General features: G+C 41.4%; 4 protein-coding genes and 1 non-coding gene across 8 annotated transcripts; all 5 read right to left on the reverse strand.

The window, feature by feature from the left end:
* Positions 1–10,097: 10,097 nt before the first annotated feature.
* Positions 10,098–11,927, reverse strand: LOC100122055 (chymotrypsin-2). The gene is made up of 5 exons (XM_001605608.5): positions 11,801–11,927; positions 11,019–11,163; positions 10,684–10,936; positions 10,460–10,597; positions 10,098–10,379 (listed from the first exon to the last, which is right to left on the reverse strand). Exons 1-5 carry the CDS (start codon positions 11,895–11,897, stop codon positions 10,230–10,232), a joined length of 783 nt encoding a protein of 260 aa, XP_001605658.3. The 5' UTR covers positions 11,898–11,927; the 3' UTR covers positions 10,098–10,229.
* Positions 11,928–12,530: 603 nt separating this feature from the next.
* Positions 12,531–14,580, reverse strand: LOC103315877 (glutamate receptor ionotropic, delta-1-like). Its single transcript, XM_031924183.1, has 8 exons — positions 14,566–14,580; positions 14,400–14,499; positions 13,825–14,321; positions 13,422–13,742; positions 13,183–13,348; positions 12,904–13,109; positions 12,754–12,843; positions 12,531–12,692 (listed from the first exon to the last, which is right to left on the reverse strand). The coding sequence occupies exons 1-8, from the start codon at positions 14,578–14,580 to the stop codon at positions 12,531–12,533; spliced, it is 1,557 nt and encodes a 518-aa protein (XP_031780043.1).
* A 67-nt stretch (positions 14,581–14,647) lies between these two features.
* On the reverse strand, positions 14,648–23,935 carry LOC103315876 (probable glutamate receptor). 4 transcript variants are annotated; one of them, XM_016983133.3, is made up of 14 exons: positions 20,277–23,935; positions 19,331–20,202; positions 19,098–19,260; positions 18,824–19,017; positions 18,516–18,605; positions 18,285–18,444; positions 17,304–18,212; positions 16,734–17,224; positions 16,320–16,646; positions 16,083–16,245; positions 15,797–16,002; positions 15,647–15,736; positions 15,416–15,576; positions 14,648–15,343 (listed from the first exon to the last, which is right to left on the reverse strand). In XM_016983133.3, the coding sequence occupies exons 7-14, from the start codon at positions 17,473–17,475 to the stop codon at positions 15,040–15,042; spliced, it is 1,914 nt and encodes a 637-aa protein (XP_016838622.1). In that variant the 5' UTR covers positions 17,476–18,212; positions 18,285–18,444; positions 18,516–18,605; positions 18,824–19,017; positions 19,098–19,260; positions 19,331–20,202; positions 20,277–23,935; the 3' UTR covers positions 14,648–15,039. The 4 variants fall into 4 exon arrangements, with proteins under 4 accessions (XP_016838622.1, XP_031780213.1, XP_016838623.1 ...); XM_031924353.2 differs by having other exon boundaries at positions 19,331–19,657; positions 19,743–23,935; XM_016983134.2 differs by having other exon boundaries at positions 17,307–18,212; positions 19,331–23,935.
* Positions 18,872–19,600, reverse strand: LOC107980644 (glutamate receptor-like). The gene is made up of 3 exons (XM_031924182.1): positions 19,331–19,600; positions 19,098–19,260; positions 18,872–19,017 (listed from the first exon to the last, which is right to left on the reverse strand). Exons 1-3 carry the CDS (start codon positions 19,598–19,600, stop codon positions 18,872–18,874), a joined length of 579 nt encoding a protein of 192 aa, XP_031780042.1.
* On the reverse strand, positions 23,286–23,373 carry TRNAI-UAU. Its single transcript is given in 2 exon segments — positions 23,286–23,320; positions 23,337–23,373. It is a non-coding gene; the product is annotated as a tRNA-Ile (tRNA).
* Positions 23,936–25,481: the final 1,546 nt, after the last annotated feature.

The following is a 25,481-nucleotide window of genomic DNA, read 5'->3' on the forward strand; positions in this document are numbered from 1 at the left end:
TGAGAATTAACGCTTATTTGATCACATTGTCAAAATTTTCATCATGGCTTATATTATTTCGTAATGTTTAAAGAAAGTTTTTATAATAATAATAATACCTGCTATACTATGATATCATTTTTGTTGATGAATAAAATGAAAAGTAATAAAAACCAGAATTCCATCTTTAGCATAAATTTAGCAATTTAAATTTATTTATGAAGAAATCTTCTTCCTTGAGCAATTTTTATAAACGAACCACACCCATCCGTAAAAACTAGTTTTATCGATTCAGGTGAAAAAATTCCGTACCGTTTAAAACTGCTGATGATAATACTATAGTAAATAACCAATGTGCGTAATTAGATCTGCACAAAATATACACTTTATAGTGGGTTTTTTTTTCAAGAAGAATAACCAGTAGTTGTAGATCCGAAAAATAATTTTAAGATTTAACTTTTTATCATTTCATACGTGATATAAGTAAAAATCGAAGATTTTCGAATTTGAACATGATATAATAAGCTATTCTGACAAAATGAGCGTAAGCAAATAGAAAATCGTCAATTTTGCCTATATTTTTTAAAATTAATCTGTTACCTTCGACTCCGTATCGACTTCTTAAATTCGCATCATATTCATGGATTTTTTGAGCGGGACACCTTCTCTCGGCTCCTCTGCATAATCAGGAGAATTTATGTAAATAACCTCAGTATGAGTATACTATATAAGCACATGCCAAAACACCTCTTCAGTCAAAACCAATTCACCATTCTATTCGGCAATAACGCACGAGCAGTTTTGTCGAGATGGCCCGTCACTTTCTCATCGTCTTTGCCCTTCTGCTGGTGATCATCGCAACAGCCTTTGCCCAGGAGGGAGAAGTGATCGTGAGCGGAGGCGTTAGAATAATAAACTATCAGAACTTGCCGTATGAGCTGTTCCATAAAAATCTGCCCAGTGTCATGCTCGACTATGAAGACATTATAGGATCTCCGGATCAGTCCGGCGAAGTTTAAACTGTCGATGTTGATTTCTAGTGCTATAAAAAATCTGCTTGCTCCGAACGAATCGACAATCCTACTGGCATCAGCGTCGAGGTACTCGAGCGTTAGCAGAACTATAGAAAATTTTCTGGTAAATATAGGCAAATAAATACTATGAACAAATTTCCGATTTTTTCGTACTTTACTTCTACCTCTCAACCCTTCACCGCGCAAAACGCTGTTTCTTCTCGTACTTACCGTAACCACCCATAACCTCCCATTAAAATCCCAGCAAACCCGAATCCAAAATAAGGAAAGCCTCGATTCCTCGCGCGAGTATGAACGCAGTCCTCTCTCGCACCTTCCACGTATACGTCACGCTCGCCTGCACACAGCGCATCGCATTTTCGCGCGCCGTGATAACGGCAAAGACAGAACTTTGCACTCCGCAGCTTATATATATATATATACGTGAAGAGAGAAAGCTCTGGCACGTACATACATATAGCCGCACGTAAAAGCAATTGGTCCGTGCCGGCGTGTGTCCGCCGCCGCCGCTGCCTCGCAGTCCAAGGTAATAGAACGTCCATTACGACTGCTGCGGAGGTGGTCAGTGCTGCTGTGCTATCGCGAGCCCGGAACAGGATACGAAACGGCCAGCCCGAGAAATTACCGATTCGCGGGGCTTACGTTAATTAACGCTTTACTGCCGAATACAGTCGAGAGCTGCGCTCTGCTGTGCTCCTACTGCTTTTGTGTGTGCGTGTGTGCGTGTGTGCGTGTCTGAGATTGTCCGCTTGTTTCTAACTTTCGTTTCGGCGATTTTTCCGCGCTTCCATCAGCTGCGGTTATCATCATCTTTGTTCGCTTGGAATCTCGTCTTGCCGCACTGAATAATTTCCAAGTATACACAAAGCTCTGTGCGCGTCGTCGTATATTCATTGGCTCGTTTCGCTGTACACGTACGGCGGACTTGGGGCGGCCGTCAGCTCCTTCTCGGTTCTCGGCTCAATGGACTCGATCGCTCGTTAAACGTTCCCGACGATTATTCGAGCGCGCGCGATTGTGTGCTGCGGCTTTATTTAAATACGGGGCCGGCCGAGAGCGACGACTGTTTACGCACGACTGCGGTTCGGTTTTCGCGATCTATGCTCGTCGCTACGTGAAACGACGACGAATTTGTTTTATTGCTAAGGGGTGGGGCTGGCCATGTTTGTGTATTTATGGAATTGACTGCGGCTTTTTGTGCTGTAGTGGGTTTATGAAAATTTTCGCTAACAGTAGCGGCAGGTTCTCCTCGTTGGCGTAGCTTTACTATACTTGCCGTTCGCAGCGCGTGTAGTTTCAGTCCACACAGGCCTTCGGCTGTCTCTCCTATATTCACTACATTACACACGAAAGATTTTTCAGCCTATCGTCGCTTCGAAATTTCAGTCACACCACACTTCCTATAATTCTTTCAGGAGCTCCATACGCCAAGCGTCCCAGCTTCGCACACAACTTTTTAATCACCTCCCCGTAAACCAGCATCCCAAAACTACCCACCGCAACCCGTAACTCACCGGCGCAAAGTCCACTAGCAGAGCAGAGCGGAGTAGTAGCCGGGGGCATTTCGACTTCCTCTCTCTGTATTATTCAGATGATCGGCCCTGCAATAGCACGCGCGGCTGGCAACAGGCGACTTACACTGCGTGTATACATGTATGTGTATACGTACTTTCGAAAGATACAGAGACAGCCGCCTATATGCGGGGGCGAGAGAGAGAGAGAGAGAGAGAGAGAGAGAGAGAGAGAGAGAGAGAGAGAGAGAGAGAGAAGACGCAAACGCGATTGCGGCCCAGTCTAACGGCCGCAGCGTGCGCAATCCCATTCCGAAGGTAATGTAATGTTAATGCTCGCGAGGTTATTGCGGCCACTGCCAAGCACACCTTTGCCCCGCACGATGCTGCCTGTTGTCAGGGGCGTGGATATGGGCACCAGTCATAGGTATGTATACTATGTCTGTTCACCTGCGAGTGGTGTCCGTGCTTTTCTTCTGCAAGCTCTCGAGCTACTGCGGATACTAGCCTGCGGTAATGAGTTTGCGGAGATAAGTTCTCCGGCTTGAGTTTTTTTTTTAATAATTTGTATACGCCGATGACTCGAAAAGGTTCGACGATTTTTTTCGAAAATAAAAATACCATTTTCCCCCCAGGCTATACACGCTTGTGTCGGATCAGCGAAACAAACGTTTGCAATTTTTTGATTCGAAATAAAATTTCGTTCTCGCGAAGTATATACATTACCCGATCAGGGAGCCGCGCAATTTCCTCTCTATTTACGCAAGCAAAACGTTGTTTTACCGAAGCAAACATTTATTTACATGCGTCTAGATCCCAATAAATATAAGCGCCTACTACACCGCTCGCGGGAAGTTTGCTTTGCCCGGGAATTTTTTTTTTCGCCCCTGCATCACTTTTAACAAAAGCGCGCTGCAAAATGAGAAAAGAACCGATTGCCTCCGCGCGTGGCAAATACGCGCTCGAGTTCATCCAGCGTTTAATAAAGCAGCTGTGTGCCGGCTCACGCTCTTTGAGTCTCCCTCTCTCTATTTTTTATTCCGGCATTTTTGTTTGATGTCGACGAGAGAGAGATGGAGAGAATGTTCATTTATGCCTATTCGTTGATTTGTGATGCAGAGTGTGAAGAGAGCTCGCGAGTTTTTTTTCGTTTGAACGCCGAGCCGGATCCGCTTTTATAATTAATGCGAATCTCGTTAATCAGCGAGCTTTCGCGTATGCGTTTGTTGGGAGAGAGAGAACAAGCAAGAGCAGCGTTTGCTTATCGGAGAGGATTGGAATAAAAATCAGATGCTTCAGCGCTGCCTTATTGACATTATCAACTGCACTCGGTGTGTTTTTTTGCGAGTATAAACATTTCGCTAGTCGTTAAAAATAACGGGATGCAAATACAGCCGACGTGTAGAAATGCGTTCTTCGCTGCAGGTACGCCGGTAAAAATTAGTTTTTCCGCACGTCGAATCGAGGATAAAAAAACATTTCCCAAAGTAAACACCGTCTGTTTATCGAACTACAAGCCACTCGAAACTCCGCTTTCGGAGTCGAGTTTATATTTTTTGCAGCGGATTAAAGTCCGTGTCCGCGCGCGCGCTCTTCGCTAAGTTCGAATCCCGGACCTTATAATCAGCTTTTCCGCGGACCCTAAATTGGATCTCCCGCGGAGAGCTTTTATCCGCACAATAAGTCCGCTGCACTTTTTTTCTCTCTCCCCCTCTCGTATACAGCTCTCCCGCGCGGATGCATAATTAGATCGGGCTGAACGACTGAACGGATTACCGACTAATCGCTCTCGACGAAAAAAGGCGCATAACCCAAGCTAAAAACCAGTCGTTCGAAAAAATTCGAGCGCAAACACACATCGACGAAAAAATAATTCTCCTTTGAATTTCCACCCCTCTACTGTGCGATCCGGGGCTAAAATCCACTGCGTCGGAGGTAAATAAGTAAAGTCGAGCGGCTGCAGATCCGAGGGAATAAGAGAGCGTCCTAATGCGCCGCCAATGAGATTTGAAAGTCTAAGATTTCAGTCTTCTCTACCGCTGCAGCTGCGACGACGGGGCTATTAGTATATACCTGCGGCGGAGGTAATGCGTGAGGATGGGAATCGGAGAGAGAGAGAGAGAGAGAGAGAGAGAGAGAGAGAGAGAGAGAGAGAGAGAGAGAGAGAGAGAGTGGAATTATTGATGCGCCGCAGTCTTAGGAGGCTGGATTTCAGAGGGAGATTTTGTCGCTGTTGGTTATGCGACGAGCTTCTTGTTCCGCCTTGCCGAATGGAATGAGAGCTTTGCAGGGCTGAGATGAGATTCCTTTAAGAGGAGAGAAATGGAAACGTGATTTTTCGTTATGAGCCTTAGTTTTTCAGTGCTTTCCGGAGTTGCTAGAGTCTGCAAACAAACGTCGAATATTAAACACGGGAAGAAGAAGTACATCGCCAACGTCTAGAAATATCTACAGGGAAAATAGAAGACGTCACCCGCATACTTTCCGTGTCCAAGTTCAACGCGAAATCCGCGCTGAGAAACTTCGCGATATTTCCGTACTTCGCCGGGCAAGGAGAAAAACGAAATAATCCCTCAGCCGCGACACTATACTTCAGAGTTAACTTCTAGCTATCCGCACTACGAAATTGCGACGTTATTCTTTTCCAGCCTCTATTCTACTATACTCAAAATTCGTTTAGACTCAAAAGCTCGGTGTATAAACGTGTTTCCTTTAAATAAAATGGTTTAAACCCCACGGCAAACTAACGTCTAATTGAAGGGTCGCGCGATCGCATTTTAAACAAGCTAAGAAGCCGCAAAACGAGCGAGCAATTTTCCACGCCCCCGCTTAATCACGCAGATTTATACCGAGTGCGTAAAAGTAGCCCATTAGCGGTTTTGCCGACTTGTTATAACGAGATTATGCGCGCGCGAAACGCTTTCGAGTAGTTAGTTATATGCCCTCTCTCTCTCTCTCTCTCTCTCTCTCTCTGTCTGACCCCTACCCTCTTGGATTTATCGCCCATCTCGACGTCGCGCGCAGGTCAGGCCTCGCAAAAAAGCTCTCGCACACGTGTGTCCCTTTTTCGATCGAAAATTTGTCGACTATACATGTAATTCGTGAAATTGTACAGATATAACGTTTCCGTTCGATTTCGAATGTATATGTGCGGGAGAGCTATTAATCAGCGTGATCTTCGTGACTTTGACAGCGAGCCATAACTCAAAGTATTGCTTACTCGCGATAAATTTACGAGATCGCGCTTGGCTTGCAGTCCGCGAACGCACGCGCGCAGGCGACTGTTATCTGTCCGTTATTCCGAGTGTGTAATTTTCCTAGCTGCGAATTTAACGTTTCTCTCGATGCCAATGACGCTCGAGTTATTATCGGATACATGTATACGCGCTTATCGCTTCGATTTTTCGCCTCTAATTATATCCATTTAAAGCTCGTGTATAATATGCACCGACGGTTCCGCTGAAATTATTTTCGCCGGGAGAAAAAAGCTCGAGCTTACAGAAGCTTTCAATTCTTAACTCGAGCACGGCTCGAGTCGGAAGACAGACGATGGGCCAGCGCTGCAGCAAAGTGAAATAAGCAGTTGGCAGGGGGAAAAAAGCGGAGCCGACTGAAACGAAGAGGAGAGAAGACAGGCTTCGGCGGAAAAGAGAGAGAGAGAGAGAGAGCTTTTCATCGTGAGGTGTATATATAGAGTGTGTTCTCGAGCGGAGTGCGCGGATCGAAAGCGAAATGAGGAAGAGCCGGCTGTAAGATTGATTGATTGCTCGTTATTGGATTTTGGATGTTATATCGGTTAATGTTTCAGCGCAATGTGAAATAATGCGCCGAGCGAACTCGATCGCAAAGGTGAAAAACCACCAGCCTCGACAGATATAATCATTTATGATCGTTGTACATCAACAAGAGAAAAAGCTGGCATATATGCGATTTTATCTTACGTATAAAAAAAAAAAATCATTTCCATCACGCTATGCTCGAATAAATTCCAAATTAGCCGCGAAACGTCGAAGCGCGTTCGGATGACTGCCGATAACGTATCGATGTTCGTATAGCTATATGTGGCGCATAATAATCGTGTAACAAAAGAGCAGTGCGCAAGCGTGGAATTGGCGTGATTAAATTGCGCAGCGTTGTTATGCGGACGGATGGACACGCGGCCGAGGGTGCGTATGTGTCGCAGTGATTTTTCGGCGGTTTGATCGCCGACACACGTCCATTATGATTTTAATCGGTTTACGGCCTCGAGGTTGATAAATGGGACGCGGCTTGAGGTAATGCGGAATCGCTCGCGTTTCTGTTTTACAGTTACATCAGCTATATCCGATATGTTTTTGAAAATTTCGCGCTACGATTATATACGATTCTTTGAGTTCCAGCAATATTCAAGAAAGCTCGAAGAATAAAAGCTCAGCTAGCGGACAATAAGTGCGCGACCGTCACTTAAGCGTCGGCGGCTTAATCGAAAATCCAACAATAAGAAGCTGTTAATCTCCCCCTCATTGTCCATCTTCCCGATACAGCCTCGTTCACTGCAAGCCCTCTTTTTCTCACCAAGTCGATTGCTTCCTCTCTCCATCCCACTCCTCTTCGATTCACTTAATTGCGAACTCGTCCGCCCTCACCTCCGAGAAAAGATCGAGAGAATACATCGGCGCTGCACTGGCTCGCGCAAAAAAGCCGATTATACATCCCTCCCCCTTCCATCGCTCTTAGCTCTGTCCCTCTCTAGAGCCATTATACGCTCCATTCCGTGATTGTCTCATCAGGCGTCGGGTAAAGCCAACAACTGTATACTGGTCCATCGACGCGAGCGCAGTTCCTTCTTCCGCTTTACATCGAAGGAAAAGCTAACAGCGTTGAATTGGATTCCGTCTCGATTCTCGGCGAAGCGAGAGGGACAATATACTACTTCGCCTTGAATATCGAGGATGATTAGATTTTCGGAAAATCGAGCGAGTCCGCACAGCTAGAAGAATAGATTACTCTGCGGGAAATTGCCATCGCGGCGATCGCAATCAAGCCTCAAAAATCACGCGTGTACGGGGGATAAAAATCCGCTGCAGCGGATTTTCGTCCCCTCGCGAGACTGATTGATTTCAGCGGATCCGCCAGCTGGAAAAACGAGTTCTGCAGTCGTGGCAACCGTTTTCGCGCGCGGTATAATACTATACGCGGGTAACGAACTGAGGATATTCGCGGCTAGCGGAAATGGAACGGATTATAGGCTGAGAAGAGTAAGAGTAAGAGAGAAAAAAACGAGCGAGATATCCCTTTCCTCGTGCGACTCGCGTCATCTCGATTATAATGCCGGGATTTGCGTCCGTCTCCTCGGAGCGAGGGATTTGACTTGGGATGGATTTATTCTTCGCGCTGCGCAGGTCGAGAGAAAACGGGATCTTTTCAGCTGTATAGGAGATCGAGATTAACGGTGTCGGTTCGAAAATTAGGGGTAATGGCCGATGATGGATTGATCGCCTTCTGAGAGAGATTGTACGCCGAGAGGGTGAAAGATCGAAAAGTTCGATTAGTTCGATCCGAAAATCTGCCTGATCGAAGCGACGGAATCGCGGCGGAATATCGACGCGACTGAGCTTTTGAGGTATAAATAAAGCTCCCCTCCAGTGTCGACGCACCGACACAGACAAGACAGCTGACATTTCAGGATCCGTCTATTTAGGGCTCCGCGGAAACGTCAGGTGTATATAAAGGAGCTGGTCGCGAACGACATTAGCATCGATCCGTCTAGTTAGTGCTCCGAGAGAGTCTTCGAGCTCGTTGCGCGATTGACGTAATCGAGTTAATCCTATACAGCCAGGGAGAGAGAGAGAGAGAGAGAGAGAGAGAGAGAGAGAACTGTGTATACGCCCGATGCTTTTCGGTATATTCTCGAATTAAGGCAGAGACGTATACGTGTTTGTCGGGAGCCGTACGTGCTGGGGTTTCGTTTTTCGAACGGTGTAGTTTAGCGTCGATGTAGGTGTTGTATAGCGCGGTATTTTCTGCATCGCAAGTTAAAACGTTCAGCAATCGATGAGTACCTTTGATTAATTTTGCAATGAAAACAATAAGAGAAATTACCAATTAAAGCGCGATAGATCGCTTTTTCTTAGATAAAAAGCGAACTTTTAATGCATCGCGATTTGACATCTTGGCCGTTGCGCAAGCTCGAAACGATATATATGTATGTAGGTAGATGCATCGAACTTTTCCAATCTTCCCGGACTAGAAAGAAATGTAAGACGAGAGAAGTGCTTCGATAGGGTGAGAATTTTTCCCTTACGCTTTTACTCGTCCTTCTCTATAACTTCTTTTTTTTCGCTCCGAGAATATCTCCCCAGCTCGCGCAGCCAGGATGCGGAAATACCGTGGGGCGATTTATGCGACTTATTCCGAGAACTTCGGTGACGGGATTTTGTTTGCTTTTACACGGCGTTGAATTTTCCTCGAGTAGTGTATATGTATACTTATTACACAGCCGATCGATCGGATATTTAATCGGATGCTCGACGAAGTTCCCACTGAACATTATTCGGCTGTGGTGACATGGTTTACAAAGGGTAAAATTCAGCAGCGTATATAGTTCTCCGTACTTTTGCCAACGGAACGCAATCAAAGTATAGCGATAAGAGCAAAGCCGGTCGGACCTCCGCGAGCGAAGCCAACAAGACGAGTCGAACTGCCAAAGTAGTGTACCTGCCCGCGTGTGTTATACCCATACCGTCTCTTATTTCCTTCTATCTCGGGCCGAACTTAACTTTGAGACTGCAGCTCGCGCGGCTACTTCAAAGAGCGAAACTGGAAATAACGCTCCGGAATTTTCTGATGGACGCGATTGGAATTCACGGCTGGATCGACGCCTTTTTCACGGCCGGCCGCGCAGGGTGGAGTTCTCTGAGTGGATGCGTTGGGCGGATTATGAAATATTCTATTTCCGAGGATTGCTCACTCTTACATATTATAGTACAGCGTCGAGGAATTCGAGGCGTTCGTAACGTTTATCGAAACTCGCGCTCGACGCAAAAAAGTGAAAGCCGCAGTGGAAAAGCTCGCGCGTATTTAGCCAAGCAATATGTTATAACCGAGAGAATCCACTAGGGGAGGCGTCGATGACAAGTTAAGTGGAAAGTCGCAGAAGTAAAAAGTCGCGATATCGCGATGAGCGCTTATACTCGCGAGAAACAAAGAAAGGGCTTTCGAGCGGCGCAAAAAGTTGCTCTCGCACAAAAGCCGAGGTGTGCTATATACAGCTCGCTGCGGCGCGAGAACGGGGCTCTGATTTATTCGCGCGTGCGACGAGGATATAGAGGAGGAGGTCGACGACGACATAGCGCATTTAACCAAAAAAGGATTTATCGATTAAGTTTTCCTGCTAATGGAAGGCTGAAAATTGAATATCGCAAGCGCGCGCTCGCGCGAGCTCTCTTCTGGTTTTACGCTCGATATTACACATTTTTTAAAAGGAAAGTTCCGGCTTCGATGCGTTCGACTGAATTTTTTCCAAGTTTTATGTTTGATTCGTTAGTTGGAGGTTTGAGTGGTCAGTAAAGATTGAACAGGCTGAAATATGGCATACATTTATACAAATAAAAGTGATGATTTTAATTATTTACACGTACAACGGTTTTATTTTACAGTCGCATTAAAAATAATTCTTTTAGCAACAATTTTTTACTGATGTAATTGTGTTACTCCTGCGTGCAGATCAATGCTGCCCTATTTGTTTATCGATCCAATCGCTGAAACTGGAAACTCGAGTATAGACATCAGGATTTCCTGCTCCACATCCTCGTGCATACGCTACAATACCGACTTGGACACCGTTTTTGTTAACTAGGGGTCCACCGGAGTCGCCCTAAAATCCACAACATACTTGTAGAACTATATTTTTTTATTACAAAATTCTATTATTGATATTTTTGTAGAATTACTCACTTTGCAAAATCCTTCGCTCTTTTTCGTAAACGTGCAAATTTGCGTTTCGATTACTGGATGCGACATTTTCGTCTTGCATTTCTCCAGGTCGTAAACTTTTAACAAAATGTGTTGCAGTTTTTCAGGCTTGTTGTCTCCCTGCAAGTTTACGCAAGAGCTGTTAAAAGATACCGTGGTGGAGTAAAACGTTGTTGGCAAACTATTTTATAGGTACGTTCGCTTACCGCAACTCGTCCCCATCCAGACAAAACAACGCTTTCGCCGACGGCAATCGTGTCTTTTCTAGCTAGTTCGATCGGTTGCACTTTTTCGCTGAATTTGATGTCTCTGTCGACACGCACCAGGCCAATATCATTCTGGAATTTTTCCGTACTGTAACCTTGATGATAGATAAGCTTTTCAGCTTGGTAAGCTGTGCCGCTGCCTTGTGATCGCGACGTAGTGCCAACGACAACTTGTACTGTCTTGACATCTTTTCTGAATTCAAGTATAAGACATTTTAGATGATGGATCAATTTTTTTCTCAGATATTCTTTTTACTAATTCTGCTAATTCTTACCCTTGGAGGCAATGTGCGGCGGTTAGAATCCATCGCTCATTGACGATAGAACCACCGCAAAAGTGAAATGGTCTTCGTAGTGACACTTGATATGGGTACCTGCCTTCGGGAGCGTCTGAGCCTCCATAGATTCGTGTTCGTAACCCTGAAAAGTAGGCAAGTGTACACACATTCGTTTACTTTCGATAACGTAAGTGTTATCAGTAATTTGTGCAAAATTTATTTCCTAATTTGATATGCTATGTAAATAATCTTAGTGACAGGATATAATATGTGAATTTTCTAGAAGTATAAGTTTTGCGTTTATTCAAGTGTTGAAAGACGGGATGATAAGTGGATTAACCTCTCTTGCGGGAGATTGACAGAAAACCACTTTTCGCGTGGTAGAACAATCAAATAGAGACACGCTTTTATTTCTCGCTGCTGTTTAAATATGCGATAACTTTGCACATTTCTGGATTTCTACTTTTTTATAATGATGCTGCATTGTTTTGACTTCATTGGTATGAGATGTGATAACTTCTGTGGTTTGTGATTGTATTTGGTACTAAATTAAATAATTTAAAAAAAAAGTTGTTTATGATTTTATTAATGTTATAAAACAATTTTATTTTTTTTTACAAGTCAGACATTAATAAAAAATAAAAGTTTTTCGCTAAAAGAACTATAAGTTTATAGAGACCTAGCTTTATTTATATTATTGAAGGAAATTTAAAATCAAGAATTTTTCTTCAAATTTTCGACATCATTGGAAGCAACAATGCCATATTAGTTTCGCTTACCGTGAATTGATACAATAATAGAGAGCAGGAAAATGATACTTGTTACTTCTTTCATTATAAAGGTATTGTAAGGCACTACTTGTTCTAATGGACTCATGTGGCTTCTCGATTACTGAGGCTCTTTATATACTGTAAACTGTATTTGGTATGCAAAATTTCCAATCGTCTTAGCAGGAAAAAGAAATGTATTATGATAACGATTCTGATGGAAAATAATTGACAAAGGAAAATTTACAAGTGTTTCTTATTTGTATGGACAAATTCAAACAAAAAAATTGATAGAATTAAAACTATACGTTCGGTATCTTACAGGTTTGGAAAATAGGGGATAAGAAATGATTTCAGTTATAAGAAAGAATTTAAATAATAAATAATTATTTCATTTAATTGCTTGCTATTACTTTAATGCACCCTATGGCAATCAACTGTAAGAACTTTACAATCGCGGTCTTGCACGTTGAGCAGAAAGCTTTAGTGTATACAATATTTCTATAAAAAATATGATACAGCTTATTGAAACTCCGATGATCCAAATAGCTAAAATAGGTATGACTTCCCATAGACTTATTACATTTGGTTCAGCTTCCGGCATTTTTCTGAATTTGTATAGATGTTCTCTTTTAAGTCGGGATATTATTCCGTGATTTAAAAAACGAATGATGCTGCAGAACAAATATCAATCATGTAATTGGAATAGTTGTGTAATAATTTACAAACAAACGTTTACATACTAATAATTAAATGTTTCTGTATATGGGCTATTTTTTACTAAAGCAATAGCTTGATTTTCTTTGCGTGGCATATTTAGTGATTTCAAGACACACTTTGTATTAAGGCTGATCCCGTCAAACATGACTTCATCGGAATAGAAGGCTACGTTATCTTCGCAAGCCTATTAGTATAAAAATCAAGTAAAACTGAAATTAATTTATTGTTAACAGTAATAATAGTACCTGCTCGAAACCATCGTATGGATTAGTAGGTAATTCTTCGTATTTTTTTATACGATCTTTAAGAGGTTTCAATAACCAATCACCTTTATCCTGTACATCAATGAAATGAGTATATCATATATTTATATCAATTGCTAGTTAAATCGTTACCATCAAAGTTTGATCTCTGCTATCTTTCAGAACAACAAGTTTGTAATTTTTGTCTTCCACAAACTCTTCATATGTAGAGAATGGCAAATTTGTTTTTAGAACAGTGATATAACTCGTTATTGTAGCTGAATAGATTGAAAAGACGATTAAGGACAGTACAAGCGCAGATAAGTAGATTGCTTGTATCGGTATGTTAAACGGATTCTCTGTTTAACGAAATTATCATGTTAGTGTGCGTTGAATCAAATCATAATTTGAATGATTACGGATTTAAATAACCTGCTAAACCTTGCTGGCAATATATACCCCAGACATTCACCAAATTTTCGAAAAACAAGTTCATAGTTACTGATTTGTTTTTGAAATAGCTCTTTATCAGCGTTAATAGAAGAGTTATAAGTAGTAGTAATAATGCAAGTGCTATCCACGCCTGCAGATGAAATACCTTAAAATAAATACTTATTTCAGTTAATTTATGCTTCGCATTTATACTTTGAAAACCAAATATTTAGCCTTACTTTAAAAAATGCAGACCATTGAATCGACGTTGTTTTAGGTTTTTTGGCATAAATTTTAATCTGCGTTTGAAAGAAAGGCATTGGAAAGTCTATATCGATCTGTCGTTGTGACGACATACTTAATAAAGCCAAGGCCAGATCCACTTGTTTATAAGCCAAGGTTCCCACAAGACCAGTCCAACGATTATTGTGAAAATGGCCTAATGCATCTGTTTGAATTACTGTATCCGTTTTAAAATTACTGACATTTTCAAGAGCTTTTAGAACATTTTCAAGATAGTCTTCGACATTTTTATTACGTTCGATGGACGAATGGTTGTGCTAATACAGAAACGAAGTTTAATGATTTTTTTTGTAGTTAACTTTTTAAATATTAGGTTATTAAATTAAGAGTAATGCCTACCTTTGCGATGCGAAGAGTGATCCCTTTCATGTTCTTTCGCACCTGTAATAAGTTGTCATCGTTTTGAAAAACTACGTGTTCTCCTGGCTTCCACGTTGCTAAATCCACAACTTCAGTCGTGTTAGCAAGTATCGCGTAGTATTTTTTTATATAAACATGGTTCTGGCACAAAACCATCATTCTTGTGTTCATTTGTAAACTAAATGGATTTCCTTGTGGGTTTTTACAGTCAATGTTAATTCTGTTACCAAAAATTACAAACCACGGAAATATAGATAATTCGTGACCTTTTAAAAACTGAAATTTAGTCAGTGTCTTTTTTTCGTCGATGTACAATACAATAAGAGGTTCTTTAGATGGAGTTTGAGAAATCTCAGACTCTAATTTCATCACATTTTTGAAAGAAAAGTAATCAATGTCCATGTATATCGATGTAATACTATGATATGAGAATTGCTTTATCAGGTTCAATGCTATTTTTTGACAGGCCCAATTTTCTATGCAATTAGATTTTGAATTTTTAAAATTGATTGATAATAATTATGAAATAAAGTTAAACATGAATTTATTTATACCATTTAAAATGTCTCTACTGGCTACTAGAATGACACCAGATGACTTGTAAAAATCATTTATATCATACACCAAAGCCGCAAAGTCTACTATTTCTTGATACTTTTGAGAAAAGTGACAGATTGATTTTACATTTTTCAAATTTTGAAGCAACATTAAAAGTATTACGTGATTATATTTCATTTTCATAATATCTAAACACTAAAATTATTTACTTTTAGAGAAAAGTACCGTTAGTCTTTGCTACTTTGTTCATACTGGATAAAATTGTAACTACAACTGTGTGAAAACAAATGCTTTTACCTTGTTGCATGTATGTAAAGGAAATGAGCATTGCATTGATTTAAATAGCGTATGATGTTTTATTACGAGATGCACTTTCACTTATACAACAAATTGGATGTTAGTAAATGGATTTTATTTTAAATTACTGGCAGAAGAACATAAAATTACGATAAAATAAATGATACATTTCATTCTACGTTTACACAACGGGCCCTATTGTTATCTTTATTGAATGGTTAAAATTACGAGCTACGTAAATCTGGTAAAGAGAACTAAAAATCGATGATTGTTACACAGTATAGGCACAAAAAGTAAAAGACTAATTTAGTATCAGCATACAAATTATACGAAACATATCTATCTAGTATCTAAATTTAATTGATATATCTTATACAAGAATAAATGATACCTTCGCCAGGTATAGTGTCTAATATTTATATGCGATGGTTTCTTTGATTTGTACAAGGATTTTTTGAAAAATAATATTTCGATATAAAATATAATCCAGCTAGTAGCTACCCCAATTAGCCAAATAGCTAAAATAGGTGTGATTTCAGAGATACTTATTACATTTGGTTTGTTTTCAGGGAGCTGGATTAATTTATAAAAATACGCTGACTTCATTCGTGACAATATACCATGATTTAGCAGACGTAAGATACTGAAAATAAAAAATCAGGATCATTACTTATAATCAACGCAATAGAGAATTTTAGAAGATAAATTCGCATACTAATAATTTATAGTCTCCGTATACGGACTATTTTTCGTAAGTCCCATCGCTTGGTTCTCGATTCGTGAGGTCTCCAACCATCCCAATGCACATTGCACATCTTCACTGATACTGTCGAACATAACTTCGTTCGCATACAGCGCAACATTTTCTTCGCATGCCTATATTATTCACAAATGTTTAATTTATTGTTTCTTTTTTACTTTACGCATTAAAAATAAATCGCGATACCTGTTGAAAAGCTTCATATGCGTTCGAGGGCAATTCATCGTGTTTTTTCATTTTATTCTCGAGCGGTCCCAGTAACCAATCATTTGAATGCTATCAATTGAAACATTGAATTAATTATAAAAATTATAAATTAAACGCTTTGATTCTTACGATTAAGAGTTCATCTCTACTCCCACGAAGAATGACCAGTTTGTATGCTTTATTGTGCAAAAATTCATCATAGGTCGAGAAAGGCAGACCAGCTGTCAAAACTGCGATGTAACTGGTTATAGTAGCTGAATAGACGGCGTAAAGGATCAGTGACAGAATGAGTATCGAGAAATACAACATCTTTAATGGTGTGTTTACAGGAAGTTCTAAATTTTGGAAATCATGCATTGTTATTTGGCTTAGCTTATTTTTTTAATTCGTTTGAATCACTCACAATCTAATTTACCTGGTAAACCTTGTTGACAATAGATACCCAACACATCTATGAAGTTTCCAAAAAACGAATGAACGTTAACAAACCTTCCATGCTCATTTTTCATAAATGTTAAGACTATTGAAAGAAGCAGCAGAAAAATTCCAATTGCAGCCCATACATTTCTATTGAACACCTGCGTAAAATTTATTTTACCTTTTTACATAGTTTTAATTATAAATCGTCTCAAGGATAGTCTCAAGATATTACTTGAAAATATGCCGACCAACGGATCTTCACAGTATCGGGTAATTTAACATAAAACCTTGTCTGCGCGCGCATCAGTGGCATCGTATAGTCAATAACTTGCATTCTATCTGCAGACATACTGAACAACAGTTCAGCAATGTCAGCCTCTTTCTCATCCATCGATTTCATGAGACCGACCCACTGGTTCGTCGTCGCGTTACGATAGCCGTACTGGTCAACCTCTAGGACCACTTTGGTTTTGAAATTACTAATGTTTGCGAGTGTATTTACAAGGCTCTCCAGGTAATTAGCTATGGCATTGTTTGGTTCGTTTGCTAAATATTTATGCTACAAAGGTGTCAAAGGATTAGAAATCACGATTTTACCAATAGAAAAAATAAATAATAAATTTAAAGTTAAAGTTAATTGTCGTACCCTAGCTATCCTCAAAGTTATGCCTTTCATATCTTTCTTCACCTGCAACAAGTTATCGTCATCCGTTAGCACAAGCTGTTCGCCTGGTGTCCAAATAGCCAGGTCAACGACTTCGGTGGTATTCTTGAAAATCGAAAAATACTTCTTAATTTTCAGACTACCTTCGCACTTGACGATCATTCTCGTGTCCATTTCTAAATTAAAAGGATTGCCCTGTGGATATTCGCAGTCCAACTTGGCTTCGTTGTCGATGAAAACGAACCACGTGAAAAACGATATGTCTCGTCCTGTCGTGACCTTACGAAAAAAGTCAAGATTGTCGGAATTGTGGATATACAGCATAAAGAGAGGGTTGGCGGGCTGCGCAAGCCTGACATTCATCTCGAAGTTTATGGTAAAGTCAAGAGTTGCGTAGCTTATAACTTGTGACATGATGTTGCGGTTGGAGAATTCTCTGATGATGGTTAGTACTGCTTCTTTGAATTCCCAGCCTGTAGGTTATGATACGTGGTATTTATTCTTAGATATACAGAAATAATTAAACTGTGTGTATTCTATACTGTTTTATACTACTGTTGGCTGGTTGGTAATCGTAAACAATCAGAACACTGGAGGATTTATAGAACTTTCTGACGTCAGAAGTTAGGGCAACGAAGTTCACAAGTTCTGTCCGGTTTAGTGCCTCTAGTTGTTGAAAGTTATACACGAGTATTCCAAGAAACAGTCCGTAATAAAATATCATTGTAAAATGAAAAATAAAACGCTGTATTTCGAGGACAAAGAGAATGAGTACTTACAACGTAATGCTTTCAAAACGTTACTAACAGTGTGAATCAGAAGTGGGTCAGGCTTTAGTGCAATCTTCTACTAGAATCATAAAGCAAACTCTTAAACTTCGATTTTCAGTGTAAATTATTGAAATATCCAGTGGCGATCTGTAAGGATGATAAATTTTCTCTTCGTTGATAAAATATACGTACGATCAATAACGACCTTCCATTTTTTGCCACTGCGAGCTTCTTTGCCGATGCTTGCAAGTTGTTTCATTTTATTGGATTTTATATTAAAAATAATGACGGTAGAACATGAACGTACAATAAAGTAAATAATATACTTCATTTTGCGTTTACTCAACAAAATTGTGAGCTTAGGATTCAGTAAAAGGTAATACAAAAAATAATCAGTTTAGTATCTAAATTTGATTGGAATACTTTATTTTTGAATAAGTGATATTTCCACCAGCATCAAATACTTATATGCGATGATGGCCTTGGATCACAACAGCATTTTCTGAGTAATAAGATTTCGATATAAAATATGATCCAGCTACTGGCTACCCCAACTATCCAAATAGCCAAAGGAGGTATGATTTCAGAGATAGTAACTACTCTTGGTCTATTTTCAGGAAGTTGATGTAATTTATAAAAATATGCTTTATTCAGCCGTGTCATTATACCGTGATTTTGAAGACGTAAGATACTGAAAATCGAATATTTAGATCATTATTCATACTCAGAGAAATAGGTTAATTTTAGAGTGAAATTTGCATACTTATAATTAATCGTCTCCGTGTACGGACTGTTTTTCGTAAGTGACATAGCTAGGTCCTCCTTGCGTGTAGTCTTTAACATTCCTAGTCACATGGCACATAATTACTTACCCCGTCGAACAAAACATCGTTCGCATAAAACGCAACTTTTTCTTTGCATGCCTGCATTTATTTCAAATGCATTATTAATTTTTTATTTTCACCTTGAGTATTCTAAACAAAATTTGCTATACCTGATGAAAACCATCACGTATGTTTAAGGGCAACTCTTCGTGTATTTTTATTTTATGTTTGAGTGGTCCCAACAGCCAATCTCCTGAATGCTATTATAAAAAAGTCTGATTGGGTCTTAGCATGAAAAAATCCGTTATTTCAGTATTTTAAAATAAGTAAAATGTAGGTAAAGATATGCTGCGCGGGTATAGGACATGCCAAAGACATACGTGAAAAAATATGATGGGCCTAATTTACCTGATGGGATTTTTTCATGCAAAGTCCCAGTTACTTATTAAATTTTTAAATTAAATGATTTGCTTCTTACGACTAATTGTTCATCCCTGCTGCCTCGCAAAACGACCAACTTGTAGGTTTATTCGTCGTAGGTTGAGAAAGGCAGATCAGTCTTCAAAACTGCAATGTAACTGGTTATTGTAGCTGAATAGATGGCGTAAAGGATCAGTGATAGAATGAGTATCGAGAAATACAACATCCTTAATGATACGCTTACAGGAGGTTCTAAATTTTTTGAAATCATACATTGGTATTAGAAACGACTTATCAAATTTTATTTTTTAATCGCTTGAACTCCAATATACCTGGCAGACCTTGCTGACAATAGACACCTAACATGTCGACAAAGTTTCCAAAAAACGAATGAATGCCGATGAACTTTTCGAACTTGTTTTTCATGAGTGTCAAGAGCATTGGAAAAAATAACAGGGAAAATCCTATTAAAGCCCAAACTTGACTATTGAAAACCTGTGAAAAATTTATTCAATCACACTTAGCTCAGCATGAGGCATCTCGAGGAGAAATCTCAAGATCTTACTCTAAAATACGCCGACCACTGAATCTTCACATCATCGGGTAATTTAGCGAAAAATCTCGTCTGCGCGCGTACCAGTGGCAACGTATAGTCGATAACTGGCATTCTGTTTGTGGCCACGCTGAAAACCACTTGTGCAATGTCAGCCTCTTTCTCGTTCATTGATCTCATAAGACCCACCGACTCTTGCGTAGCCGCATTAAAAAAGCCAAATTCGTCAACGTCCAGGACCACTTTAGTTTTGGAATTGCCGATGTTCGAGAGTGTTCCCATGAGGTCCGCAAGGTAATTCTTCAAGGCATTGTTTGGATCGTTATATGAAACCTTTTGCTACAAGACGTCAATGGGGTTAGAAGGCGAAAGTTCTAATAATAAAAAACAGCTTATCTTATCTTGGCTATCCTCAAAGTTATACCCTGCATGTTTTTCTTAACTTGCAACAAGTTATCGTCGTTCAACAGCACAAGCCGCTCACCAGGTAGCAAGATCCATGACTTCGGTCATATTCTTGAAAATCGAAAAATACTTCTTGATCATCTGACTACTTTCGCACTTGATGATCATTCTCATGTCCATGTTTAAATTAAACGGAGTGCCCCGTGGGTATTCGCAGTCCAATTTGGCTTCGTTGTCGATGAAAACGAACCACGAGAAATTGGATACGTCGCTTCCTTTCGTGACTTTGCGAAAAAAGTCAACTCTGTCTGGGCTGTAGATGTACAGCATGAACAGAGGAGTTGCAGAGTGAGCGGCTCGGCCGTCCATCTCGAAGTTCATGGTAAAGTTGAGAGTTTCGTAGCTTATAGCTTGTGCCATTATGTTGCGCTTGGAAAATGCGTGGATGACGTTTAGCAACTTTAGTTCGAATGCAAATCCTGCAGGTTATAATACATTGTACTTACTTTGAGATTCAGAAATAATTATGTTGTGTGAATACTTATTCTTATACGGTCGTAGTTGGCTGGTCGAAAATCGGTGACAGCTACAACACCAGAGGATTTGTAAAAATCTTTGACGTCGGAAGTTAGGGCAACTATGTCCGCGAGTTCCTTTTGGTTTAGTGCCTCCAGTCGTTGAAAGTGGAACACTATAGTGTACCGAAAAACAATGCGCAAACAAATAGCATTGCAAAATGAAAGAATAAAACGCACGATCTCTAGGTCCAAGAGACGAGTGCAGCGTTAATGCTTTCGGTACGATAACGTTACTAGCAATGTGAACCAGAAGTGGGTCAGGCCTCGTTACAATCTTCTTAGAGAATCATACATTTTTAAATCGCTATTTTCATCATTGTAAATTATTGAGCATCCGGTGACGATCTACCAGGATGATAAATTCTTCTCGCCCGCGATCAATAACGGCCTCCAATTATTTATCATGACTAGTTATAATAGCCGTATTTTCCATAGCTTGATTTGATCAACGAGATGCCTCGCTCCCGATACTTATGTGCAGAATTAAAAAGATCAAACGTACCGAAAGGGTGTAACGCCATTATTCCCCGTTGAATAATTTAAGACGCATAATCGCATTTTCTCGAGCAACTATGTACAGCTCGAGAGCTGGCGGTAGACCGAAGTAAAATCGATAATTCGGTAACTCCATAGCGAAGACAACGCGCGGAGAGCCGAAGCTTAAATTACATCGATAAACGAATAAATTTCTAAAAGCGGATACCCGCGAGCTCTCGATCAGAAATCGGGCAAATAGGAAATCCCTTTTCACTTTCCAGAGCTGCAATTGCCAGAAAAAGAGAAAAATACTTCGGCAGCCGATATGTTTCCAATCAAGCAACGATCTGCGCTACGCGAAAACCGATCGCGAAAATCGGCACACGTATAACTGTACATTTCAATCCTCGAAAAGAGGCGTCGCCAGCTTTTTCACCTATGTGTACCGATCAATTTCGAGAGAACGTCCTCGTCGTCGTCTAATCCTGTCTACGATGAGATTAGCATCGGCGGATTTTCAGCCCGGCCGCGAAACTCGATCCCATGCAAATCGGATCGGCTCTTCATAAAGATTTCGCGGCTGCTCTAGTTACAGCCTCGTCTCCACTCGCGCGTAATCCTCTCGCGTCGTCGTAAAATAAGCGTCGAAAGTTGCGGCTCTCGGAGTTCTGGAATGTAGTACAAACACGAGCAGCCCTCGGTTACACGCAAAATGAAATTCATATGGGGAAGTTTCGGCAAGAGTTTCTCGAGTCGATTGCATATTGCGGGGGAGAGAGAGAGAGAGTTATACACAAGCGTGTGCATACGTCTGTCTTGCGTAACGCGCACCGACGAGGGATTATGAATAGTAATCTGTTTGCCCAGAGTATTTGAGAGAAGAATTGTTTATTATTCCTGCTGCACGAGAGTTTCGGGATACTAAACTAAACGCCGAGTCGTAATCTAATGGCTGATGTGTTCCGCCGTATAACGGCTATAATACCTACGGCGAGAGAGAGAGAGAGAGAGAGAGAGAGAGAGAGAGAGAGAGAGAGAGAGAGAGAGAGAGAGCAGTAAAAAAAAACGAAAATAAGAAGGACGAATGAAACAAAGCGAGAAACGCGTTGCGGAAGGTACGTATAACGAGAGGTATATATCCACACGCGCGTGCGAGCTTTATATACGCGCGCGCGGATATTGAGTCGTTTCGCGTTTAACGATGCTCAATTTAAACCGGTCCACTCGGCCATATCGATCCCCGTAAAGATTAGCGCAGCTGTTGCCTTGCAGTGTGTATATGTGTGTAGGCTTTGTCCCTGCGCGCGCCTTATCAAAGCGGCTCTAACGCGCGAAATGAAGCGCGTCGTTGACGAAACTTTTTCTGATGGGAAACGACGCCGAAAAAAAATCGGTTTTACAGAACTTTTGGCTTTTTATTCGCGCGACTGCAGCCGCGCGTTGTTCGTTAGGAGAATTATGCCTCGAAGTGATGAAGAGGGCAATAGAGGCCTTTTTTTGAGTTAGTGCCCGCGTCGTACGTTTTTTTATTATGCTCGTGGGTGCGGGATATACATATACTCTATGGGGGATTTATGCCGGGGATCTGTGTGTGTGTGCTATTCAGCCGATTTTTACATCGATCTGAATTTCAATACCGAATATTCTAATCGAGATAAATCAAGGTAGATATAACTCGCCCGCGCAGAAACGACAGTTCCGCGCCGGGAAAATTGAAAGGACGAAGCATCAGTTTTGCTGAAACAAAGCAGGGATTATTATTACGGCTGGAGACTGTACACATAGCAGAGAGGAAGAGGAAAATTTAAGGGTTGCGCGTAAGTGCGAGAACAAGACGGGAAGGAGCTCTCTGTGTATGCGCGGAAATAAGGGAAACGTATAATTAGGCCAGAGGAACATTAGCAGTGTCTCTCGATTATGCTACACAGGCGCCGACGCGGAAATAAGTTGCCAGACAACAAATTGCTCCTTTAGCGCAGCGCTGCGTTTGCTCCGTCGAGTTTAGTTTCGACGCCAACGTCGATGAAGTCGTCCGATTTTCTGAGAATTAATTATTTTGAAGAAAAAGAGAAGAACATGTAAAAAGAAGTGAATCGTCCGACTCGTCTATATACAGGGCAGCATTGAATGGAAAAATCGATACAGGGTCGTAAAATACATCGCGAGGCTTTTAACGTACATAAATTCGGCTATGATGGCTGCAGCTCGCACTGGCACTTACGGCGCGACTTAACTTACCGCCTCGACTGCGGATATCGATATCTTATACTGCTCGCAGCTACTGCCCTCACCGGAGGGACCCTAAGGAGGATTTACGATTGACCGCGTGGGGGCCTTAGTTCTAGCTCCTGGATGTGTATAGATATATGACGGCTATCTCGCGTAAAGGACGATACGGTCGAGACTGCGTCGTCGTCTTCTAGAGGAGGGATTAAAAAATCTGCGGTGAAGGATTTTTATTGAATTAATTTTGCGTGGAAGATTGAAAAATCGAGGAAAAAAAAATTCTCCCTGACGAGGAATCGAACCTCGGCCTCCCAATTTAAGCTTTTAAGTCTTATAAGATGGGCGCACTGACCACTATACTATCAGGGATATGCGACTGCGGTGTACGAAACGCTGACAGCTTGTGCGTCATCCTTTGATAACTATATAAGCGTCGAGAGCTGCATTTACAAAGATTTCGTTGATCCATTAGTTGAAACAATTGAATTTTCACGTAATATAGGAATGAAAAAAAATTTCTCCCTGACGAGGAATCGAACATCGGCCTCCTGGTTTTTTTTTTCATTTCATAGCATTGCTGCTTGAAACGGTTATTGAGACAGGAGCACTGACCACTATACTATCAGGGATCTATGCCACGCGATGCACGAAACGTTACCACCAGCTATTCGACAGGTTCAAGACATACTTTTTTGAAGGTAACTATGTGCTGCATTGAGAAATACTCGAAGCTGTCTGCTGTCAGAGTATACACATCGGTGTATAAGCGCATCATTCTGCAGTGTGATGCATGAGTCATCCAGACGACGCCTGGCCGATAACGTAGATGCCTTGAATCTGAAGTGTACGCGGGCGATTCGCGAAGTAAAACGGGAGCAGCCGCAGTCTCTTTTATCGACTGAAAAAAAAAAATTGAATTAGAATTATTACGTTATTTTTTATTTTTAAAAATAAGCAAGGTCTACAAATTGAACTCCATGCTCATAAATACAGCTCGAAGGCATTAGCGCGAACCGCACGTCCGAATTATTAACCAAGTCGCAGTAGAAAAAGCCAGTCAGACGCGATTACACGTTAATAAACAAGCGTAATCCCCCGGCACTCGGTCCCATAATTCAGCTAAAAAATAACCCGCTCTCAAATCCTCCCCAGAGCGTGCGCGCGCGCGCAAAACCCTTTTCAATTCCCGAGCAAAATAAAAAAGAAAGCGGTACACATGCGCAAACTTCAGGAAAATTGAAAACTCGCTTATAGAGCGTCGGGCGAATCGCAAATCCTCGCAACACAGCAATAAAAAAAGCAACCAACATCCTCCCAGCAGAGGCTCGCTTTTTTTCCAGCGCTGATCAAATCGCGCGTCTTCCCTTGGCTCGCGTCCAAAGCTCTCTCTTTCCTCCATATACTCACACACACACACACACACACGTCTCCTTACGCGCCACTCCGTTCCGCGGGCGTGCCTTTTAAAGCGAGAGATCGCGAAACAGACAGGGCCGCGGAGATTCTCCGACTTTGCCTCGCGATAAGCAGCCGGATATGCGGGGAGCCGCTGTACTGCAGGAAAAGAGGAGCTTCTCCCTCTGCTGCAGTGGTATACCTACGTCTAGCTCTGCGCGCGAGAACTGATGGAACAGATAGAAGCGAAAAGGAGAGGGGGAGACGGGTGGAACGCAAGGTGCATATGAAGCGAGTGCAGAGGGCGGAGAAAATAAAGAAACTAGAGGCGAGAGAGAGAGAGAGAGAGAGAGAGAGAGAGAGAGAGAGAGCTGCCGGAGCCGTGTGGAATAAAGTATGAGCGAAGGTGAATTATTAAATTAAGGCACGTAAGCAATAATTAAACGGATGAGAGCTGCGGCTGCGGCTTGATTGATGGCCGAGATGGAAATGTGCTCGCCGCGCGAAATAGATGGATGTATGTGTGTAACGAGATAATACGAACTATTCGCAAAAAGTTAAAATTCACTCTGCCAAGAGGCTACGAACTGGCTGTCGTACGAGCGGCGTATAAGGAGGATAATTAAAGGCGACGATCGATAATCCAAAAAGGACGCGGGGGTAACGAGAGCCAAGTGGATTTTGTTTCGAGAGCTGGCGAAAAAGGAAAATTCCGAGGGACAGCGCTCGCTGCGCTGCAGAGAAAAAAGAAGAAGGAAGAAGAAGGAGACGGACTGATAGTGTCGCTAAGAGAATTAAGTTGGTCCGTGAATTTCAATGCGAAAGATATCCAATTACGAGCCGAAGAAGTTTCAATTGATCCGACGCCCGGGCAACAATAATTACTTTTCCCCGGACGAGCTTCGCTACACTCTTGCAGCTTCATCCGCGATGATAATTAACGTAAAGTGTTTGTACGTATATAGACGTCGCCCGCATTTCTACGAGTCCGCGCGACGTGGAAGAACATGTCGAAGAACAATTTCGGAGCTTGCGATTCGGCCTTTTGCGTCGCAGCTTTTAACGAGTACGAAAACAAATGC

The sequence above is a fragment of the Nasonia vitripennis genome, chromosome 2 (assembly GCF_009193385.2).
Source record: "Nasonia vitripennis strain AsymCx chromosome 2, Nvit_psr_1.1, whole genome shotgun sequence".
Taxonomy (NCBI): Eukaryota; Metazoa; Arthropoda; class Insecta; order Hymenoptera; family Pteromalidae; genus Nasonia; species Nasonia vitripennis.